General features: G+C 36.8%; 1 protein-coding gene across 1 annotated transcript in view; it reads left to right on the top strand.

The window, feature by feature from the left end:
- Positions 1–1,753: 1,753 nt before the first annotated feature.
- The window catches only part of LOC145664542 (uncharacterized), a 43,492-nt gene continuing 22,943 nt past the window's right edge, over positions 1,754–22,302 (top strand). Inside the window, exons 1-2 of the mRNA XM_081731305.1 lie at positions 1,754–1,947; positions 17,308–17,911. Of these exons, the coding sequence (XP_081587431.1) occupies positions 17,364–17,911 (548 nt within the window). The 5' untranslated portion in view covers positions 1,754–1,947; positions 17,308–17,363. The remainder of the gene's footprint in view (positions 1,948–17,307; positions 17,912–22,302) is intronic.

The following is a 22,302-nucleotide window of genomic DNA, read 5'->3' as shown; positions in this document are numbered from 1 at the left end:
TCATCGTTAACGTGGCATTTCAAACAAAATCTGGACATTAATTTCAACCATGAGCTAATATGGCTGTACTTTAACTCATAAACATTTTAAAGTTATTTACTGGCATTGCTACAAGTTTCTTTTAATAAAATACTTGTACTATAGCCATCAGGTAACTCTAAAAATGACCACAAGTAGCTTTTCTGTCATTAGTGTTGTGCGTGTTGCCTAACCAAACATTTAAAAACTTTAAGTCCGTTGGGGCAGGGTAAGGGGTTGTCCAAAAAAATTAATAAAATAAAATAAATCAGTAAGGTCGGTGCCACTAACGGCACCTTTCCGCACTAGCCGTCATCGAATTTCCAACAAAAGTGCAAAACACTCCACCCTAATGTACATAGATACGCCTCAATATATTGCGAACATAAAGATACCAAACATGTTTGGAAAAAGATGACGAGGTGGAGTGAAGTGACTAACATATTTTGGGGTGATGTGAATAGTATATATATCATTAATCATTCCATGTATACAATATGGACCAAATAACATATTTGCATCTATTTCTTGTCTGTCCTCCAAACCACAGTATCGTATAAGAGCGCAATATTTGGATTGCCAATAGGTCTTGAACCCAGGTTTCTCCTATACGAGAAACCTGGGTTCAAGACCTATTGGCAATCCAAATATTGTGCTCTTTCTTGTAAGGTCAGACAACTCAATGCCCCCGAGACGGTACTTCAGACACGATCTCGAGTTGGTATGTCTATTTGCTTCTTAAACATTTCTACATTATGCACTTTTACACCATGTAGGTGCTCTTCGTTAACTGTATACTCAAGGTGACCAGACGTCCCGTTTTAGCCGGGACAGTCCCTTATTTTCAACCGTTGTCCCGTATTTTTCTGATTCTCAAACGGGACGCCTAAATGTCCCGTTTTAAAGCAAAAATCACCCAGGTGTCCCGTAATTATTATTCAAAATATAAATGGTCAATGCAAATTTCACACTCTTCCGTACCAGCACTCATTGTGAAGGTCAAGCCGTGCCTACAATTTCTGAATATTCAAATGAGAATTGGGCGTTCTGTGGTTCAAGTGGGAATTGAGTGGGGAATTTTGAGTGTTCAAGTAGTTAAAAGTATTGTTGGGTAGTACTTAAGTTAGAAACGCTGTGTTATCATTCCTACTTGTGTATTTTGTAAATTAAAAACACTGATGAGTCCCAAACTGCAATGTGGAACACCCTCCACTGTCGCTGATTCATATGCATCCCGTTTTTGAAAGTAAAAGTTCTGGTCACCTTGTGTATACTCATTATATAGCAGTCTATATCTCGTTGTATATTTACCTCACCCCCAAATGTGGGGTGAAGTGAATAATTTACCTTATATGATTCATTTCTTTCTTTTCACGTTACTTCAGACACGATATGAACCATACTTGTATTTTCAGAATGCAGAAGGTCTGGCCTATTCATATATAATTGTTAATCAGCAGTGCTACCACATCTATGTAATATGTTTTTTTACTTTCATGCTTACTATGTTCACTTCCAACCGAATTACTCTAACTCTTCTAGTCATGCATTGAAATTTGCCCATACGTTAATGCGCAGTGAAGTCACAATTTCGAAAATTTTGATGCGTTCTTTGGATTAGCTTTTCGAAGCCTCAACTATCGAGCAGAAACAGTATCTCTGGATGAAAAATCTCTCACGCCTGAACCTAATAATTACTCTCAACAATTGCTTCTTTGAAAAGTTACCATAACAATATTAAGACATTTTGCAGTTATGTATAGAAGAACCGAAATATAAAATGCAGTTTTAAATAGTTGCCTAATTGGCAACGAAAATGTCCTTTGAGTCATCTTATAAAATATTTAAAGATCTTATGTAAAATCATCAACGGAAGGAACAACGTTCATATGAGTCAATGCCTATGATTGTAATCGTCAGTAATATCAGGTAAGATAGAGTACAAAATAAATATTTTATTTGGACATTTATTGCAAAATAGTACAATGCTTCAGACCGAATTATCTTTAGAAGAAAATACATTAGCTTTGAAACACGAAATATGCTAAGAAGAAAGACTGTGTAATCTTTAATATTATTGACTGTGCAACATATGAAAAATGCTTGGGCTGTAAATCAAGTACTGTCGATATAAATAGTACAGACATGTTATTAAATGTGCACATAAAATCGTATTACAGGCCTTTGATATATTCTCCTATGTTGTCCTGCACAGTTTTCATAATGTGTGGCAGCTGTCGTATGGATCTTTTTCTGTTGATCTCAATGATAGACTGTCTTGCAGCGCGTAGCAAGGACAGAATATTTGGTAACCTGATACTTCGGAGGAATTCTTTCAACTCAGGAAATAGTCCAATTCCTACGGATCCTCCTTGATGTCCAGCGATGATCAATTTGAAAGATAACTCACACAAACTTTACTTGCTCTTTCAGATGACCAATATTCTATCAATTTGCTGATTCATCTTTTCTTGAACGAAATGCGCTGACCCATCATGCAAATATTCGATGCGGTGGCACATCGTTGTCATATGCCTTCTGTAGCTTTTCATAGCACTGAAGTAGTTTATTTTGCCACAGAGCACTTGGAGTTTATCCAAGAAGGCCGTTCAAGTATCATGAACATCCTTTAGGGCATCTCAGATGACACTGGATAATTCAAACACTAACAGCACTACAACTACTTGATTCACCGACTTCTTTTAGCACTACATACTTACACACTGATTCAAATTACCAATTCCCAGGTTTTATTCCTTCATGATCATATGCATACTTGTTTCCGATATTACTGTTAGTACCACATTTACAACTCGCTTAAGATGATGTGAATATTTGAGGAAGTTTTAAGTTATTAACACATGAAGTAGAGAATTTGCAAGTTTTGCAACGTTTATTAAGAAACATTAAAGATGGCAATCCGTTTGTAAATATATATATATATATATATATATATATATATATATATATATATATATATATATATATATATATATATATATATATATATATATACTGTAAAAAAAATACCAACGTAAACCGCACATATCCTAATTCTCTGGCTTCTTTCAAGCAATCAACATGCACGGAAGTGCATGGCAGCCAAGTTCCACGAAGCAAATGAAAACTGGCCTGCACTGCCGTAAGCATATTATACACGAACAAGAGTTTTGGGTAAAATCGCCGATTTCGAGGCTTCGTAAAAAGGATTCTATTAAGAGTAGAAACATGAAATTTAGAATGTTAGGAGATATCTCACAGATGTACCCATATGCCAAATCTCACATTCCTACCTTCAACCATATTCGAGTATTGTACCCCCAAAATATGCAGTTTTCAGGCTCACTGACTCACTGACTCACTCATCAAATTGATTAGGTACTTCCCAATTAGATAGAAACGTGAAACTTTGTATAAAGGTACTCTATAACTATTTGAGTATGGAAAAAGTCCAAAATCTGAGGAATGTCCTATGGGAAATTTTGTATGGTCAAAAAACTGTCCTTAGCCAGGAAAAAAATCGTTTCACTCACTCACTCATCAAATTGATTAGGTACTTCCCAATGAGATAGAAACTTGAAACTTTGCATAAAGGTACCCTATAACGACCTAAGTACGGAAAAAGTCCGAAATCTGAGGAATGTCCTATGGGAAATCTTTTATGGCCAAAAAACTGTCCTTAGCCAGGAAAAAAATCGTTTCACTCACTTACTCATCAAATTGATTAGGTACTTCCCAATTAGATAGAAACGTGAAACTTTGCATAAAGGTACCCTATAACAATTTGAGTATGGAAAAAGTCCAAAATCTGAGGAATATTCTATGGGAAATTTTTTATGGTCATAAAACTGTCCTTAGCCAGGAAAAAACTCGTTTCACTCACTCACTCATCAAATTGATTAGGTACTTCCCAATGAGATAGAAACTTGAAACTTTGCATAAAGGTACCCTATAACGACCTAAGTATGGAAAAAGTCCGTAATTTGAGGATTGTGCTATGGGAAATCTTTTATGGTCAAAAAACTATCCTTAGCCAGGAAAAAAATCGTTTCACTCACTCACTCATCAAATTGATTAGGTACTTCCCAATGAGATAGAAACTTGAAACTTTGCATAAAGGGACCCTATAACAATTTGAGTATGGAAAAAGTCCAAAATCTGAGGAATGTTCTATGGGGAATTTTTTATGGTCAAAAAACTGTCCTTAGCCAGGAAAAAAATCGTTTCACTCACTCACTCATCAAATTGATTAGGTACTTCCCAATGAGATAGAAACTTGAAACTTTGCATAAAGGTACCCTATTACGACCTAAGTATGGAAAAAGTCCGAAATCTGAGGAATGTCCTATGGAAAATGTTTTATAGGCAAAAAACTGTCCTTAGCCAGGAAAAAAATCGTTTCACTCTCTCACTCATGAAATTGATTAGGTACTTTCCAATGAGATAGAAACTTGAAACTTTGCATAAAGGTACCCTATAAAAATTTGAGTATGGAAAAAGTCCAAAATCTGAGGAATGTCCAATGGGAAATTTTTATGGTCAAAAAACTTTCCTTAGCCAGGAAAAAAAAATCGTTTCACTCACTCACTCATCAAATTGATTAGGTACTTCCCAATGAGATAGAAACTTGAAACTTTGCATAAAGGTACCCTATAACGACCTAAGTATGGAAAAAGTCCGAAATCTGAGGAATGTGCTATGGGAAATCTTTTATGGGCAAAAAACTGTCCTTAGCCAGGAAAAAACTCGTTCCACTCACTCACTCATCAAATTGATTAGGTACTTCCCAATGAGATAGAAACTTGAAACTTTGCATAAAGGTACCCTATAACGACCTAAGTATGGAAAAAGTCCGTAATTTGAGGATTGTGCTATGGGAAATCTTTTATGGTCAAAAAACTATCCTTAGCCAGGAAAAAAATCGTTTTACTCACTCACTCATCAAATTGATTAGGTACTTCCCAATGAGATAGAAACTTGAAACTTTGCATAAAGGGACCCTATAACAATTTGAGTATGGAAAAAGTCCAAAATCTGAGGAATGTTCTATGGGGAATTTTTTATGGTCAAAAAACTGTCCTTAGCCAGGAAAAAAATCGTTTCACTCACTCACTCATCAAATTGATTAGGTACTTCCCAATGAGATAGAAACTTGAAACTTTGCATAAAGGTACCCTATTACGACCTAAGTATGGAAAAAGTCCGAAATCTGAGGAATGTCCTATGGAAAATGTTTTATAGGCAAAAAACTGTCCTTAGCCAGGAAAAAAATCGTTTCACTCTCTCACTCATGAAATTGATTAGGTACTTTCCAATGAGATAGAAACTTGAAACTTTGCATAAAGGTACCCTATAAAAATTTGAGTATGGAAAAAGTCCAAAATCTGAGGAATGTCCTATGGGAAATTTTTATGGTCAAAAAACTTTCCTTAGCCAGGAAAAAAAAAATCGTTTCACTCACTCACTCATCAAATTGATTAGGTACTTCCCAATGAGATAGAAACTTGAAACTTTGCATAAAGGTACCCTATAACGACCTAAGTATGGAAAAAGTCCGAAATCTGAGGAATGTGCTATGGGAAATCTTTTATGGGCAAAAAACTGTCCTTAGCCAGGAAAAAACTCGTTTCACTCACTCACTCATCAAATTGAGTAGGTACTTTCCAATGAGATAGAAACTTGAAACTTTGCATAAAGGTACCCTATAACAATTTGAGTATGGAAAAAGTCCGAAATCTGAGGAATGTCCTATGGAAAATGTTTTATAGGCAAAAAACTGTCCTTAGCCAGGAAAAAAATCGTTTCACTCACTCACTCATCAAATTGATTAGGTACTTCCCAATGAGATAGAAACTTGAAACTTTGCATAAAGGTACCCTATTACGACCTAAGTATGGAAAAGGTCCGTAATTTGAGGAATGTGCTATGGGAAATCTTTTATAGGCAAAAAAAACTGTCCTTAGCCAGGAAAAAAATCGTTTCACTCACTCACTCATCAAATTGATTAGGTACTTTCCAATGAGATAGAAACTTGAAACTTTGCATAAAGGTACCCTACAATAACTTGAGTATGGAAAAAGTCCGAAATCTGAGGAATGTGCTATGGGAAATTTTTTATAGGCATAAAACTGTCCTAATGAAGTTTTCGAAGAAATGAGAAATCCAATTGTTCGAATTTATGTGAGACTAGCAAGAAAATGTAACCGATTTAGTAAATATATTGGTATCAGAGTTATATTATAGTTACCACAGTCGTTATGTAAAAATGTTCTTGATACTTCGTGTCTCTATCTGTGAACAGTGAGAATCTCTTACGTATCATCCTTTTCATCAACAGTGAATTTCGTGCCTTTTGCTCTTCATATTTTCTGAATTTGCCCTTCGGGGGTTCGCCCCCACACCGTCGCCTTTGCTCGTCCTACTTCCTCACACCTTTTAAGGTTACAATTCCCGAATTTCAAGTTTCTTTTCCTATTTCAACTATCTAAAAGATAAGATTTTGTATTCCAGGAAAACGCCTATTTAAATAACATGGTGATTTCTTCATCTTCCTTTAGACTCCTTAAAAATTAAAAATATTCAATTTTAGCAATTTTCCTGTTGGTTAGTCCCGGGAGGATACAATTGTGCCAAATTTCATCATTCTAACCCTGCCGGAAGTGCCTAAACATTTTGGGGTGTAGAAGACGTCCAATATAAATAACATGGAAAAGGTTTTTCTGTTCCCCATAAAACCACTCTAAATTTGGATATTTTCATTTTTACTTACTTACGTAGGTAATACTGACGAAAACGTTGAAGCATACCGAATTTCATGTTTGTATTCCAATTTCAAGTACCTAAAATATGAGATTATTTGTCCAAAAAAAGGTCTATTTAAATAGCATGGCCAATTTCTTCATCTCCCCTTTAGACTCCCTAAAAATTAAAAATATTCACTTTTGGCAATTTTTCTGTCGGTTAGTTCCGAAAATCTACAATCACATCAAATTTAATCATTGTTGCTCTACAGGAAGTGCCGTATAATTTTGGGGTGTAAAAGGTGTCGCATATAAATACGTACCATGGGAAAGATTTTTCAGTTCCCCAGAAAACCACTCTAAAGTTGGAATTGTCTATTTTTACTGATTTACTTAGGTAATACTAATGAAAACGTACAAGCATACCGAATTTCAATTTTTTATTCCAATTCCAAGTTCCTAAAACATGAGATTATGTTTAAAAAGAAGACCCATTTAAATAACATGGGAAAATTCTTCATCCCCCTTCATCATTTCAACTTTCCACGTCAACCGGAAGCATCCCTTTAATTTATGCCAGTTCATGTAGCTTTATATACAGTTAGGATATGTTGGTGGCAAATATTATTAAGTTTACAAGCTTTTTGAAAGGTGTATATCATTGGAAAGAAAACCCGAGGCAGTATGAAACTGTGCAACATGCGCATCATGTAATGAACTCCGTAATTTCGCAATGTGAAAAAGTAGAGAACAACTAGGTATATTGAAACACCAGCTATGTCTAGTGATGTAGCAGCGAGGATTCAGTATCAAGGGTTTTGGGCCCTGCTGATACTCTTTGTATTTAGGCAATGAAAAATGAGATGTTAGCGATCGTGATTTTGTAGTTCGGGTAAATGAATTGGAATCTCGTTTGGACATAACGCTCTGACAGATATTTGATAGAATAAATCCTCCCCGCTGTTCTAGTGGCTAGCATGTGCGCCTTTCTTGTACAGGTCTTGGGTTCGATTCCCAGTGGGAGAGCCCTTGGGAACTAATGTTGTATGTGACACATTATGACTCCTTTAAAAATGTACAATTTTAAATTTAAATCCAGCAATATTCCACAATTGAGAATTCCAATATACGATATTGACATGGTGAACTACAAAAAGAAGTGAAATATGAACAAAAACACCAGAGGTGCAAAAAGTGCAGCCAAGTTCGTCAGCCTCAAAAAGTGTTGAGATGAGGATGGATGAGCCAAGTTCCTTGGCCACTGCATCTGAAAGGGACACTGGAACTTGGCGCGAGGTGTCAAGGAAAATTATGTTAAGGAACCTTAGGGATAGTGGTGGTGGGCATGGTGGGTTTGGGACCACCATCAACCTTAGGAATATCAACTTTGCTAATGAGTTAAGGCACATATACAGAATACTGCAGTAAGATTGGTGGTTCGAAACCCAGACAAGAAAAACTTATATTCCTCCACGAAGTGTCAAAGCAAATGATGTTAACGAGCCTTAGGGGTGATGTTTGTGAGCGTGGTGGATTTGGGGGTCACCACTAGCCTTAGGACTGAAATGTCCCGGCCGTGAAACTAGGAACAGACATCTTAATGTATTCAAATATGTTAGACACCTCGTGCCAAGTTTCAGTGTTCCTTTCAGATGCAGTGGCCAAGGAACTTGGCTCATCCATCCTCATCTCAACACTTTTTGAGGCTGACGAACTTGGCTGCACTTTTTGCACCTCTGGTGTTTTTGTTCATATTAAATACAACTGGAGTTCTCTATTGTTAACACATTGTGAGCAGGCCTGTGTGAGTGTGAAGAAAGTATAATTTATGTGAATTTACTTAATTAAGACTTGCAAATTGTTCTATGTATAACTACAGAAAGTTCTATTAGAACTAATGATGGAACTGGTCATGCAACAGATCAAGGTCGTTTCGGTCATTTGATCACAATTTTCGTCTAGGTCAGCCTTTCCCAATCTTTTCCAATCTTCTAGCGGCATCGTTTAGAGTCTACAACACATGTGAAGGAGCCTTACAATATACAGGGGATGACAAAAAATCTAAAAACACTTCATACAGGACAAGTAAGTTTGGCCCTCTACTGCAGGGGTGCCCACAAGGGGGGGGCTATGACGCAACGTGCGTCATTGAAATATTTGGGGGGGTTAAAAATCTATATAAATATGTTTGAGAGGGTGTAAAAATTAATAGAAAAGATTTTTTTTCATGAAAGAGCACCTACGGATAGGCAATTGAGAGGGGGTGCGTCATGGACATGACAGGGGGGCACCACTGTCTACTGTACAACACATGTTGCGATTGCCAATCGTTTTTTGTTTTCAATGTGTCATGTGGACCTTCCTCTTCCCTCAGTAGCAACCAGTTCACCTATGAGTGTCGTGGTGTAAAACTAGTGTGGTAAAATGGGCTATCTGACAGACTTCCAAAGAGGCATGATCATTTGTGCCCGTCTGGTTGAAGCTCCAGTGGCATCAGTGGCGAATATTGTAGGGGTATCGAAAGGCACTGTCCAATGTCACCAGAGCATACACAATTCATGGGCAAAAAGCGAACCCATGACGTCTGCAAAGCACAACAATGGTCGAAAGACAATCCTGTCAGATAGGGACCGGAGGGCATTAAAACGGATTGCAGCAGCTAAAAAGAAGTCCACTGCAATGAAAATTACGTCTGAAATCAATTCCGGCCTTCAGAACCCGGTTTCATCGAAACCAGTGCGACTGGAACTTCATAAAATGAAAATTCATGGCAGGGCTGCTATCGCCAAACTCCTAGTCACAGCAGTAAATGCGAAGATTCGTATCCAGTGGTGCAAGACCACAAGGCGTGGACTCATGAGCACTGGAAACACGTAATGTGGTCCGATGATCGACCTTCATTGTTTCCAACAACCGGTCGTCTTTACGTATGGAAAACAGCGTCGCAGGCCTATGATAGGGACTGTCTGCTCCCAACTGTAAAGCACGGTAGTGGTTATGTTATAGTATGGGCAGTGATATCGTGGTTTTCTGCAGGTCCCATCATAGCCCTGCATGGAATGATGAATGCTAAAACGTATGAGGCTGTTTTGGGGAACCCGGTTCTACCCATGGCCCACCCAAATATTGTTCACTGATGGTGATGGCATCTACCAAGATGATTTGGCACCCTGTTACGCTGCAAAAACGGTGAAATCATGGTTTGAGGAGCATGACCAAGAGCTATCACACCTACTCTGTTCTCACAATCACCAGATCTGATCATCATCGAGCCATTGTGGTCTGAGTTAGAAAGGTTTGTTCGATCTCATTACCCTCCACCAGCATCCTTTAAGGTACTGGAGCATGTTTTGGAGGGACACGTATGTTCCTCCTGCATATATTTTAGTAAGTAAAATTTTGTAGATGTGCCTTTCTGGACAGCATGCTTGCTTGCCGCAAGCTTGCTTGTCGCTTTTATTTGATGTTATTTCGTTTTCGCTTATACACAAAAGCTTATTTTTGCTTAGCGTAAGCTGTCGTGCAAGCAACCCAAGCTTCACTTTCGAGATGCTTTTCTTTAATTTGAAATAAAAAGCGAGCGCGATTGGCTATTTACTTCAAAAACCACGTGACGCTGACCTCTTAACTTTCTCTGCCAAGGTAATTTTCACTTGTTAGCTTCTTTTTAGCAGTCACCTTGAATAAAGGACAAAATTTAATTACTTTTTTAATTATACCGTCTAGTACTCTAGTCCTACGTATCTATAATGTCCCTCTTTAATTCATCATATTTCGGTAATCATGAAGCATAACGAATTGTGGTATTTATCTATAAATCATAAATGCGAACATAGATGGCAGCAGATTTGAGCCTACTTATTTCGCTAAAGAATACAGAACTCTTGCAGATAATTTAATATGAACTTAAAATTTAATTGAAGTTTAAACATATTTCTGCCTTTATATATAAAAAGGTAGAAATTTCAAGTACTCGCAGCTAATATACCAAGATATTGGATACTGGTTAGAAGCTACGCCACGCTCGTTATAGCACTACTACGCAACTCATACGAGTAGTTGATCACTTAATAGTGGCTTTCAATAGAAAACACCACATTCTTGGAGTATACCTGGATGTGTCAAAAGCCTTTGATAAAGTCTGGTTAGCAGGAATATTATATAAACTATACACTCAAGGTCTTTCTGATCGTCTTATGCATTTACTTCATTCTCATCTTATTGGCAGAACCTTTCATGTGTCGGTTGATGGTGTCAAATCCTCGTCTAGGCCAATTAAAGCAGGTGTCCCACAGGGCGCTGTACTTTCACCGTTTTTATATAATCTTTATACAGCAGATCTCCCGACTCTACCAAACTGCTTTGTCGTAACGCATGCCGACGATACCGCCTTTTTCACAACAAGTAGTTCACTTGCACAGTGCTACATCTATATGCAACGTCAACTAGACGGTTTTCAGGAATGGGACAGACATTTGAGTATTAAAGTAAATGCCGACAAAAGTTGCGCTGTCATCCACAGAAGAAGACGCATCCGTGCCCCTCGAAATCTAATCTATGAGAACGCACACATTCCTCTCGCCACGTACGCGAAATATTTGGGTGTGACTTTAGATCGTGGGCTAACTTTCGCCCCACACATCAAAGATATAAAGCAACGAGCATTACGAAAAAATTCAACATTGTACCCCATCTTTCGCTGCAGTTCAATCTCACATGAGGTCCGCGTCCACATATTCAAGATGATAGTCCTGTCCACACTTTCTTATTCGTGCCTGCCTGGCAACATGCTTCTAATAGTCATCTCCAAACATTCGAAAGTGTGCAAACGAGAGCCGGTCGTATCATCACGACAGATATACACGCAACAGCCAAATTCTGGAAGATTTAGAGCTGTCCCCTGTTAGGGAAGTTCTACGGTATCTCCATCTCTAATTTCCGGCATACTTTACCAAGACATGTTAATCGAGCTATAGCTACCATCGGCATCGAATGCACTCTACGTAATATTCATCGCATGCCACGCATTTAATATCTTTCCATAGCTCGTAATAACATCATCATCAGCTACTCTGCGACAGCTGCAGATGTACACTTCCAGACATAACAAAACACTAGTAATACCCAACAAGCCACCTGCACATCCGTATATATTCTTTATGCCATCTTACTCATGGAGTCAGGGGCTTCGGCCCGATATTCTTCACACAATTTCAACATTACCGTGACCGTGACCGTGCTCGTTACCATAACAAAAGTGTTATGATCATTATTACTTTGATTTTTGTAGAAGTAGAGCGGAGTCGTGGATGTTTTGACGGCTGTGCTCTTGCTTGAATTATTGGATAAGTAAGGGTAAAATTACATGTCATAATTTTTTTAAGATGTTCCCAAGGATTATAGCATGGATTTCTTACTGTTTTATCTAAATTCGCTTGTCGCAAGCTTGTATATGGCTAGTTTGTCGTGTTTTTCGCTTGTATTTAGCATAACAAGGCTTGCCATTGATGAGTTACGCTTATACTTAGCTTGCGTTTGAGATAAGTTGACTTGTATTTCAGTTGTGAAGACAAGCTTGCAGCAATCCTTGCCCTGATGTAACTAACTAGCTTGCCACAAGCTTGCAGCAATCAAATTGGCTTGTATAGTAGAGCTTGCGGCAAGCCAATCGACCTGCAATGGCAAGTTTGTCTCAACCTTGCAGCAAGTTTAAATTGCTGTCTGGGTTTGTTCATGCTTTGCTATCTGAAAGTCATTTTCATTTATATTCCAGTGATCTAGATAAAACCAAGAAGTAACACAATAAAAAATATATGTATAAGTGAAATATGACTGTGCATTAATTAATTGAAGCATTTTCTGCATAAAATAACAGATACTAAGAAATCAGAATTGGAAAGCGTCTTATGATAAGTCTATTTATATTTGTATTTCCAAACGACTGATTGGTTTTCAACGTTTCTTTTCAGTGCCGAGGCCTTATGAGACGAGACCGATAGCTAAATGTAGAATCCAAACCACTACTCAGATTTGTATCTGAGGGATGCATTCCACCTGGGATCGAACCCTTGACCATATGCACATGAAGGATTGCGTTGGCTATTTTGCCTATAAGAAGGATTATTTTAATTGTTACGAGTACTTTTATATATTATTATATCTAGCATAACTTTTCTCAGTTATTCTTTACCAGGGAAAGCTGTCGCTGGAGTATTTTAAATAAGACAGCATGACAGAATTTTGAATGCTTTTTAATGCATTAGCATATTGCTTAGAACAACGGAGGTATATTATTTCTTCGTCTTATTAAAATATAAGTTAACCGTGCAAATGCAACTAAAATTAAAAACCTGATTTTAACAGCAGCGCATGTGAGGTATAAAGATGTCTGATATATTTACTCTGTCTTTGTAACATTTGTATTGCATTTGTCTGTGTTTATGTTCATATATTTCCTTACTCCACTTTCTATTAAAATTTGTGAATCGATAAAATTAAAATTTAAAAACTGTTTATTTCATGCTCGGAAAAATATGGTGTTCTTTTAATCAATTAGTAATATGGTGCATTTACATAATTGATACACATAAAGTGGGTTGTAACGTGAATTCGTGTTTATTTCTTTGTTTGGTAACGTCGTTTACACACTACAAAAAAACAACACTTCATTACTTGTTTGCAATGCGAGAAGAAATAATATGACTCTTCAACTGGCAATCCGATGATAGCCTTATGCAATCACATAAACAGTGGCACCACCTGAAGTTCTAGTGATAAATTTAGTAACTCTATGTGTTATAGGTTTAGAATTCATCAGATCTTCGAAAACATTGGTCTAGAACAATAAAACTTTCGTCGACATATTGCCAGTGAATCCTAAAACAAGAGTCAGACGGTATTTAGCGGAATGCGACATCGAAACAAAGTGATTTTTTTTTTTTTTTTTTTTTGTCTAGACTAATACTACAGACGAGATTTGATATTATGGAATTTTTGGCCGCAATGGCTCAGTTATAGAGCGTTCACTTCTGGTGCATGGAGTCCTTTGTTCGATCCCAGCTCGCACCAATTAAACTTAGTGGTGGACAAACACCATGTGCGTGAATTTTTCCGGGATTCTCTCGTTTCCTACCACTTTCTTCATTCCACCATGTCATTTATTTCTTATCATCACCGTCTCCTTTAGCCTAGCCGGCATATTCGTGCGACGTAAACCTCAAAATTTCATTTTATAATATTTTCTTCATATTTCATTACTTTAGCTAATAATAAATAAATAAATAAATAAGTAATTGTAAATATTGAATCAAGGCATGAGTTTTCTTGGAAGCTTAAGAATTACTTGTACTGATTGGGATAGAAGTTGTTAAATGTATTTCAGAAGTTGCCCCCCTTTTTTAATCGATTCTAGCCCACTTCGCTATGCTGCAAGCCAGGGGAACTCGTTCGCTTTGGTACATGTCGCACCCTGGAAAGACACCCTGGGGTCCCTAGCGACCCCACGTGTGATGACATACACCTCTGCGCCTGCTCTAAATAACTTAAATAGTTCATGATTTGTCTACCTTTAGTGCTTGGGTACTGGTCAAAGTGGGAACATTTAATTATTGGTATAGCACATCATCTACATTTATTTAGCGCAGCTGGGTCGTATGCGACCCCAGGATGTTGTTCTTGATACTAAAATAGCATTATTGGAAATTTATATTTTTTTCTTTCGAACTCTTTGCGGCTGAAGTGCAACATATATTGGCGTCAGTAAGTAAGGGACACACAGTGGAAGGAATACTGGTATCTTCAATACTGAATGATGAGACATCAGCCCCAAACTGTGAAACAATCAAAAAGCGGAGGACTTGGTCGGTGTGTTTTCTGTCCCCGTAATAAGGACAGAAAGGAACAAATAAGATGTGTGTATTGCTTATGCAGCTTATGTGCTGAACATCGCTTTGGAATTTGTGGCGACTGTAAAGATGTGAACTGATTTTTCACTAATGCTGTGAACAAATCAAAGTTTTCAAAACTTGTGTAGCTCTTTCAATTAATTTGGACTGGAAAAGAATGTTAACAATTGTATAACTATAACATAAATAGTATAACTAATTCGCTATTCTTTTAACTGGTGACCTACCGGGGTTTAACAATTGTATAACTATAATATAACTAAATAACCAATTCGCTATTCTTCTAACTGGTGACCTACCGGGGTATATCTATAACAATAACCTAACCTAACCAGTTGCAAAATACATGTTATATTAGGTTATAGTTGTAGAGTACGTCGGAACGTCACCAGTTAGAAAGTTACCGAAAATTTAATAGTACATTATTAGCATTTGTATTCAATAATCAAAGATGTTGCCAGAATATAAGAAATTTCACATGTATAGGTGTGACATGTTGTAGTCTAGTCTAAAATAAATTAGCACATGATACGGTACTAACTCTTACTCGACTGGTGTTTTCTAAATGTATACGTTTTGTAATGGCTCGTATATGACTCCATTGTGTACTTTGTGTCATGATAGTGCTATGGTATCCTTTCAGGATTAAATTTACCTTAAATGTTTCCCCAAATAGCAACTCGTATTCCAACTTACCAGTGGCATGGTCCTATAATGCAACTCTCTTGAAAGTGAGATAACGTGGTGAGAAAGAACCAATACTGTGATGGTTGATCTTGCCGATAGAATGTGAACTTCCAACTGAACCGGATTGAAACCCTAGTCGTGGTGCAGAACCCTCTTTCAGAATAGTAGGTCTCGTCCTTCGTATAACCACGACGTTGCATATGGACGCGAAACATAGAAGTCCAAAAAACAAAGCTATCGCTTCTAAATAGATCAATGGCTCGAACTTCAATATACCCCTCCTCCAACCTTAAGTGCGGCCTTGATTAGAAGTTTGTTTTTTTGTGAATTATACTTATTTCATATATAATATTAAGTGTCTGATAAATTTTAAGTACGTTGCTTTTGAAAGATCCCCTAAGATTTCAATGACATGTTGTGGGTTTTAGGCCATTCATTTCTGTGAGTACGCCTGCGAGAAACTACAAACTTAAATATTCGACAACAAAACAGGACGGTATTCTTTCCCATTTCGTACTGCTTCTACAATATTGTTGGTATTCATATACGCAATGGTACCGTCACAATAGATTTTAGGGGTTATACTGTTTAGGGCTTGTGCTGTATAGGACTTGTGTCGTTTATAGCTTTGCAATAGTTTGATTGTTAGATCTTGTGCCTTTATGTTCAATACAGATTACTCTTGTGTAGTTTAATGTTAGTGCCGCATCCCTCATATTACATTTATTGAAAAAAGTGAGAATTATAGAAATTCACTTTTCCATCACTAAAACTTTCAGAAAATAACTATTATAAAGTCTTATTTGTTATACACCAACTATGTCGTTGTGTATATGCATACTTATATATTATTTTGTAACTGAAGGCTTCTTTTAAATTCTTTAGCTCTGTTATACGTAATGTTGTTGACCAGTATGTTTGTATTGATTACCAATATTCAGGAAAAACTCGCCTCTTGCATGTCAAATGTTATCAACTGCTTAATTGAAATTGTAACTGAAATACCTGGCATAACAACTGTCAAATTTTAAAGCCGGTTATACAAGTTTTTTTTTGTTTTTGTTTTTGTTTTTGTTTTCGTATGACATATATTAAGTCAATATATCGGCTTCCATACTCGTCACTGTTACCTCTGGCTTTCCAGATTTCAATATGATATCTCGTAATTCATAAATTTTCTTACTAATATCTGATACAGTTTCAGCAATATGTGATTACTTTAATAAGAATAATGAATCTCATGAAAGCAATGGTATATTGCCAAAACGTTAACACAGATCAGTAATAATTTATTATTTGCTTTGGTCAGATTTTATTTTTATTAAACTGCACTAATTTCGATAGCTGGAATGAGCAGTAATCTTCATTCAATAAATCACGAAATTGCTTTACGACGCTAGGTCAATATTGAATATCCTGTGTACATACATAACAGCCTTTCTCTTGTAGGCGTAATTAACTCTGCGCTCTTTTTGTTTATCATTTAACCTTCTTGAAAACAAAGTAACAATTTCCCTATTTTTGAGTTTGTTCTTAAGTTTTTTTAAGTACTCCATGTCACCGTTTGTTTCCGTCTCCGTCTGTTAAGTACTCCGTTTTTAGTCTCCGTCTGTTAAGTACTCCGTTTGTTTTAACCACCTAACAGCCCCGTATTTTTTATTGTAGTTTAAATGTTAACGCATAACTGAAAGGAAAATGGGCACTAACAGAAACATCTACATAATTTCGTTAAATTTAATTCAGATTGCGTAACTTTTAAGCGATGTTAAACTTCTTCTTATATATATAAAGAAATGTCAAACACCAAGATTTAAAAAAAATGCCTTCCGGTAATAGATCATGATTGGCTTAGTTTTTACATCACTCATCCATATTAAATCTATTTCTTGGAATACTTGATGTTTATTTCCTGGAATACTGCTTCATATACTAAATGCTTTCTGTTTTATACTTTACAGGAGGTAATTCCATGCCAACTTACTAGGCTGAAGAAGGTGGACAGAGGAAAAGAGCGATGTCATATCACAGTCACTACGGTGAAGAACCGGGAGATGGTAATTCAGTATGCGGCTACTATGACGCATTTGGCTTTGTTCCGTACTATTACGCCAGCCATTCTGCATATGAATGCTTCCCTTGTAACTATTATGGGTGCTATCCTTATTATCCTCCGCTCTATTGTTCTGATGGTACCAATGTTGCACTACCACCACCTCTTCCGATGACTCCTGAACCTTGTCCGTTCAGCCTTCCTTGCATTTATCCGCCAGCAGCAAGTGTTTATGGCGATTATCCCGCATGGATGATGTCACCATTGAGTAATCCTATGATTCCTTACTCATGTCCTTACTGCTTCCTCGATGAATATTTCAAATTAATCTGTAATCCATTCCTAGTTTCCATTATGTTCAATTGTTGCTCGTCTCATAGTCATAATTTGCAACAGTGCCATATCAATCAGTGTGACTATTGTGGTCTTGAACATGCTCAGAAGACACCTGTACGTTCCGGAAAGCAACTAGCCATTGAAGGTGGAAAAGCCAGCAAAAGTAGTTCTCAAAAGTAAGTTTACTGAAGTATGCTATAGGCTACTTTCTTTATTCAAATGTATTTAGTACTTTAGTGATATACATTTCTGTTAGTATAATGTATGTGCGATTATAACCACACAAAGAATGTCAATTTACAATTCCGATGAATGAATGAACCTGCAATTCTAGTTTCTTTTTCCAGCATGATATAGTAGTTTGGCGAGTGTTCTACATATATTCCCAGATATTAGGACAGTGATATGCAAACCTCAAGTATTTAATAACCTTGTCGTACGGATGGCACTAACAACTGATAGTCAGTCGTTTTGGACTATGGTCTAAAAGCCAATTGATTCTGAAAACCTCCTATAAATCATTTTTAATCAGCCTTGATTATAAAACCTGAACTTATAACAGATTTTTAGCTTAATATTAGCACTGTTTGAAAGCCATATAAGAGTTTTATATTTTAAAAGGCCTAAAGAAGAATCTGTAGTCTGAACATTTACAAACATATTGAGAGATAGAAAATATTTATTCCTACATATAGGACCATATTTTACATTTTTGCCTTCTCTAGCCATTAGAATATCCCGCCTGTCTCAATATCAATGGTTGCCTTCAATATTCTGTAATTTCCAGGCATAGAGTATGCAGATACTGGTCCAAGATTATTTTCCGCTCCTGGTTGTGGTCCATGTTGGCCTAGGACCCAAATTTGATTCCCGGTGGGAGAATATTGAATTCAATAGGGTGGTTAGTTTCTACTTTAAATTGTAGATCCATGCCTCATGCAACCTCGGTGTTGAACGCTAAACTACAACAAATCAATCAGTCGAAAACAAATCCCTGTAACGAATAAGAAAAGAAGAAAGATCGGAATTGAATTGATCAAGTATGAAAGAAAGAAAAATGGTTATTAAGGGTGGTGCAGAAAAACGGAATTTTTTTTGGACTTAAATGCAAGAATAAACGCCGGAAAATACTTACGTACATGATACAAATGCATGTGCAGACCATGCCATTAACAGTGGCATTAACTATGGCACGAACGATAAACTCTTACATGACTTACGTATATACATATACGAGAAGGGACCCAAAAGAAACCGGATTGAAAGAGCGCTGTCGTTCCTAGGCGTAGTAGCGAGTTCTGCTAGGTGGGTCTAGTAGAGACCTTCCCTGATCAGTTGGCCAAGCGGCGTCTGCGTAGGAAGTTAACGTTTGATCCCGTTTGCCACCTGCGAAATCGTTATGGCAGATTCAAAATAACAAGGAGTGTGTTTGCTTCCTATTTGGAAAATCGGAAACGAAAACTTATGAAATGCTTCAACAGGCTTTCAAGAAGAATACTATGAACAGCACACAATTGTTTGAGTGGCTTGGGCGCTTTAGGTGTGGTGAGATGAGTGTTGAAGATCATGTCCGTTCTTGATGTTCTTCATCATTTCGAAACGACGAAAACATCGAACAAATCTGCCACAAAATCAGTGAGGATCGTCGTTTCATGATCCATGATATTTCAAAACAGGTAGGAGTGAGTTGGAGCTCGTGCCAGCGTGAGTTTTGCAAATGAGACAAGTTGCCGCTAAGTTTGTTTCTCGCCTGCTCACACAGGTTCAAATCATTCGTCTGGATTTGAGCCAAGACTTGAAAAATCAGATTGAAAGTGATACAAACTTTTTGACCAACATGATCACATTTTCCAAAAATTAAGCAAAATCTAAAAGGAAAATGTTTTCATGGTGTAGAGGCTGTAGAAAGAACTTCGCAGAGCGCATTGGACGATATAAAAGTTTAAGAGTTCCAGAGGTGCTTCAAACAGTGGGAAAGAAGATGGGAGAAATGAATCGCATTTAATGGAGAGTACTTTGAAGTAGACTGAAAGAATTTTGTAAAAACTGTAATAAATTATTTTTTAGAACGAAAGCCCGGTTTCTTTTGGGTCCTCCCTCGTATATATATATATATATATATATATATATATATATATATCTATATATCCTCTTTCTGAAGACGGCAAAAGGAAGATATGTATTTCATCTCGGCGTACGAAAAGCTCTTAAATTGACGGTGTAGCATGACTCAAAGAATCCAAAGTAAAAGTTTAAGCTACCTGAGTGGTCTACAATCAAATTTTTATTGTTTAAAAAAGCTAGGTATATAAGATTTAAGGTGATAATGATTAGTGGTCAAAAACAATAATGTAGGGGAAAATGCCAATAATTATATTACTTAGATGAAACGTGCAAGAAAGTATAGTAGGCCTATACTCTGAAGCAAGGAAAGAAAAATCGAAATCGAAACATCTTTGTTGAAATTATGCGTAGAGACGCACACGATGAAGTCGGTTAATTACGGTATTAACAATCAGTTTTTTTTTTTTTTTTTTTTTTTTTCATTTGAGTAAAGACACCTATATCATTTCGGTAATGGAAGATTAATCTTGGTGTGTTGTCCCACTAAAATCAGTTACAAGAATTTTTTTTCTTTTAAATTAAGTTTGGCGGAAACATAAATGCCTAACTAGTTAATGATTAGCGGAAACATAAATACCTAATTCGCTAATGAAGTCACATACAATTATTTGTCCTTTCTTCTGTTCTATCCAGAGGTTTACACTGTCCGTTCAGTAGTGCGTTTTCAATAATGTATATTTAGCTATATTCGATAGTTCATCGGAATTTTACATTAACTTTTCTGAAAATATAGAATTCATAACTAACTAATTAGCTCTACGGTCTATGGAACCCAAAGGTTCAATGGCGCGTTTACAAAATCTCTCCATTGACTTCTGTACTCTGTAAAAAATAAAACAAACACTTTTAGTACAGATGTTGAGGGGAAAATATATCAAGTGTGTGTTTATAATGTGTATTTCGCATGTCCAAAAGTGTTCATTCTCCGAATACAGTATCTGGTATGATATATTTAAAACAATGAAAATGTAATGCAATTTTTGTGTTTTACGTCCCATGGTTATGCCGGTTAGGCTAAAGGAGACGGTGAAGATGAGAAATGAATGAAATGGTGGAATGAAGAAAGCGGGAGGAAACGGGCGAATCTCGAGAAAACCCACGCACACGGTGTTTCTCTACCACAATGTTCACTTTGCGGGAGCAGGGTTTGAACCCAGGACCCTACGCACAGAGGTCAACGCTCTGCCACTGAACCACCGCGGCCCTATATTTAAAACACTTCTTCTCGGCAAATAGTTCGGAAACAAAGTAATGACATAAATTTTGCATATTTTGTACATACACCTGGGACATACTTCGAAAACACAGTATCTACAAGGGGTAAATATGTCTCATCTGGAGAGGTTCAAAGAGTGTCAGTAATGTGTAGTGTCCTACTGTGTTTAAAAGTAGTTTCTGTACTTTTTGCAGTGTACCTAGCTAATTGAATCCAGTTTCTATTTTGTATTCCTACTTGTGCGAAATCCATATTAATATTATTCTCCAATCTGCTCTTAGTTCTTCCCAATAGTCGTTTTCTGTAAGGAATTTACACACAGTCAAAAAAGGTATAGTGAATAGTGCTATAATACAAGGTGTAAACAAACACAATTATGAATTCCACAATATTTGTAGCAGTTAACGGGAAAATAATTTAAAAAATGAGACATACAGTAGAACTCCTCTAATTCGTCATCTTTGGAACTGGGGGTATGCTCGGAATGCAAAAATGGTCGGATTATCAGAAAATACAGAAAAATGCGGATTTACAGTAAAATGAACAATCTCTGAACTAAAAAATTACTTGTTGTTCTCTACAGTAAAAACAAATTAATAGTAATCACTAAAAACTGCATAGTACAGTACGGAAACACGGACAACGAAAACAAAAACGCGACAAGAGATGACGGAAAACATAAATTGATTTGCGGTAACAGGAAGTAAACAACAATGCCGTGACGGTCGTAAATGACAATGAGCCTCGTGAGCCACCGACGAGTTGGGACAAGTTCGGCTCGAGCACGGTCGGATCAACCGGAGTAGCAGACAAACCGAGGACGGACGAGAGGGGTTATACTGTATAATAATTGAAAGATCTTATTAAAATGAACAAAATGATATGAATCAAAATCCACATGCGTAGTTTATGAAACGAAATCTTTCAGTTTTACGTCCCACAGTTATGCGGACTAGGCTTAAAGAGACGGTAATGATGAGAAATGAATGAAATGGTTAAATGAAGACAGTGGGAGCAAACGGGAGAACCCCAAGAAAACCCACGTAGTTTATGAGCAAATCGAGAAATACTAAATTTTAATGTTGAAAAATAATACGGATGATAACCTCGGTAAGATATAAAACTGATATCGAAAATAAGTCTTTTTTTAAAAAAAAAAAATGTGACACTAGAAAGATAGTATAGTTGACATTTTGAGGAAAATTATTACTAAGTTTCAAATTTTAA

The sequence above is a fragment of the Thermobia domestica genome, chromosome 11, assembly GCF_964235325.1.
Source record: "Thermobia domestica chromosome 11, izTheDome1.hap1.1, whole genome shotgun sequence".
NCBI classification, from domain to species: Eukaryota; Metazoa; Arthropoda; class Insecta; order Zygentoma; family Lepismatidae; genus Thermobia; species Thermobia domestica.
This window is presented reverse-complemented; position numbering and strand designations above follow the sequence as displayed.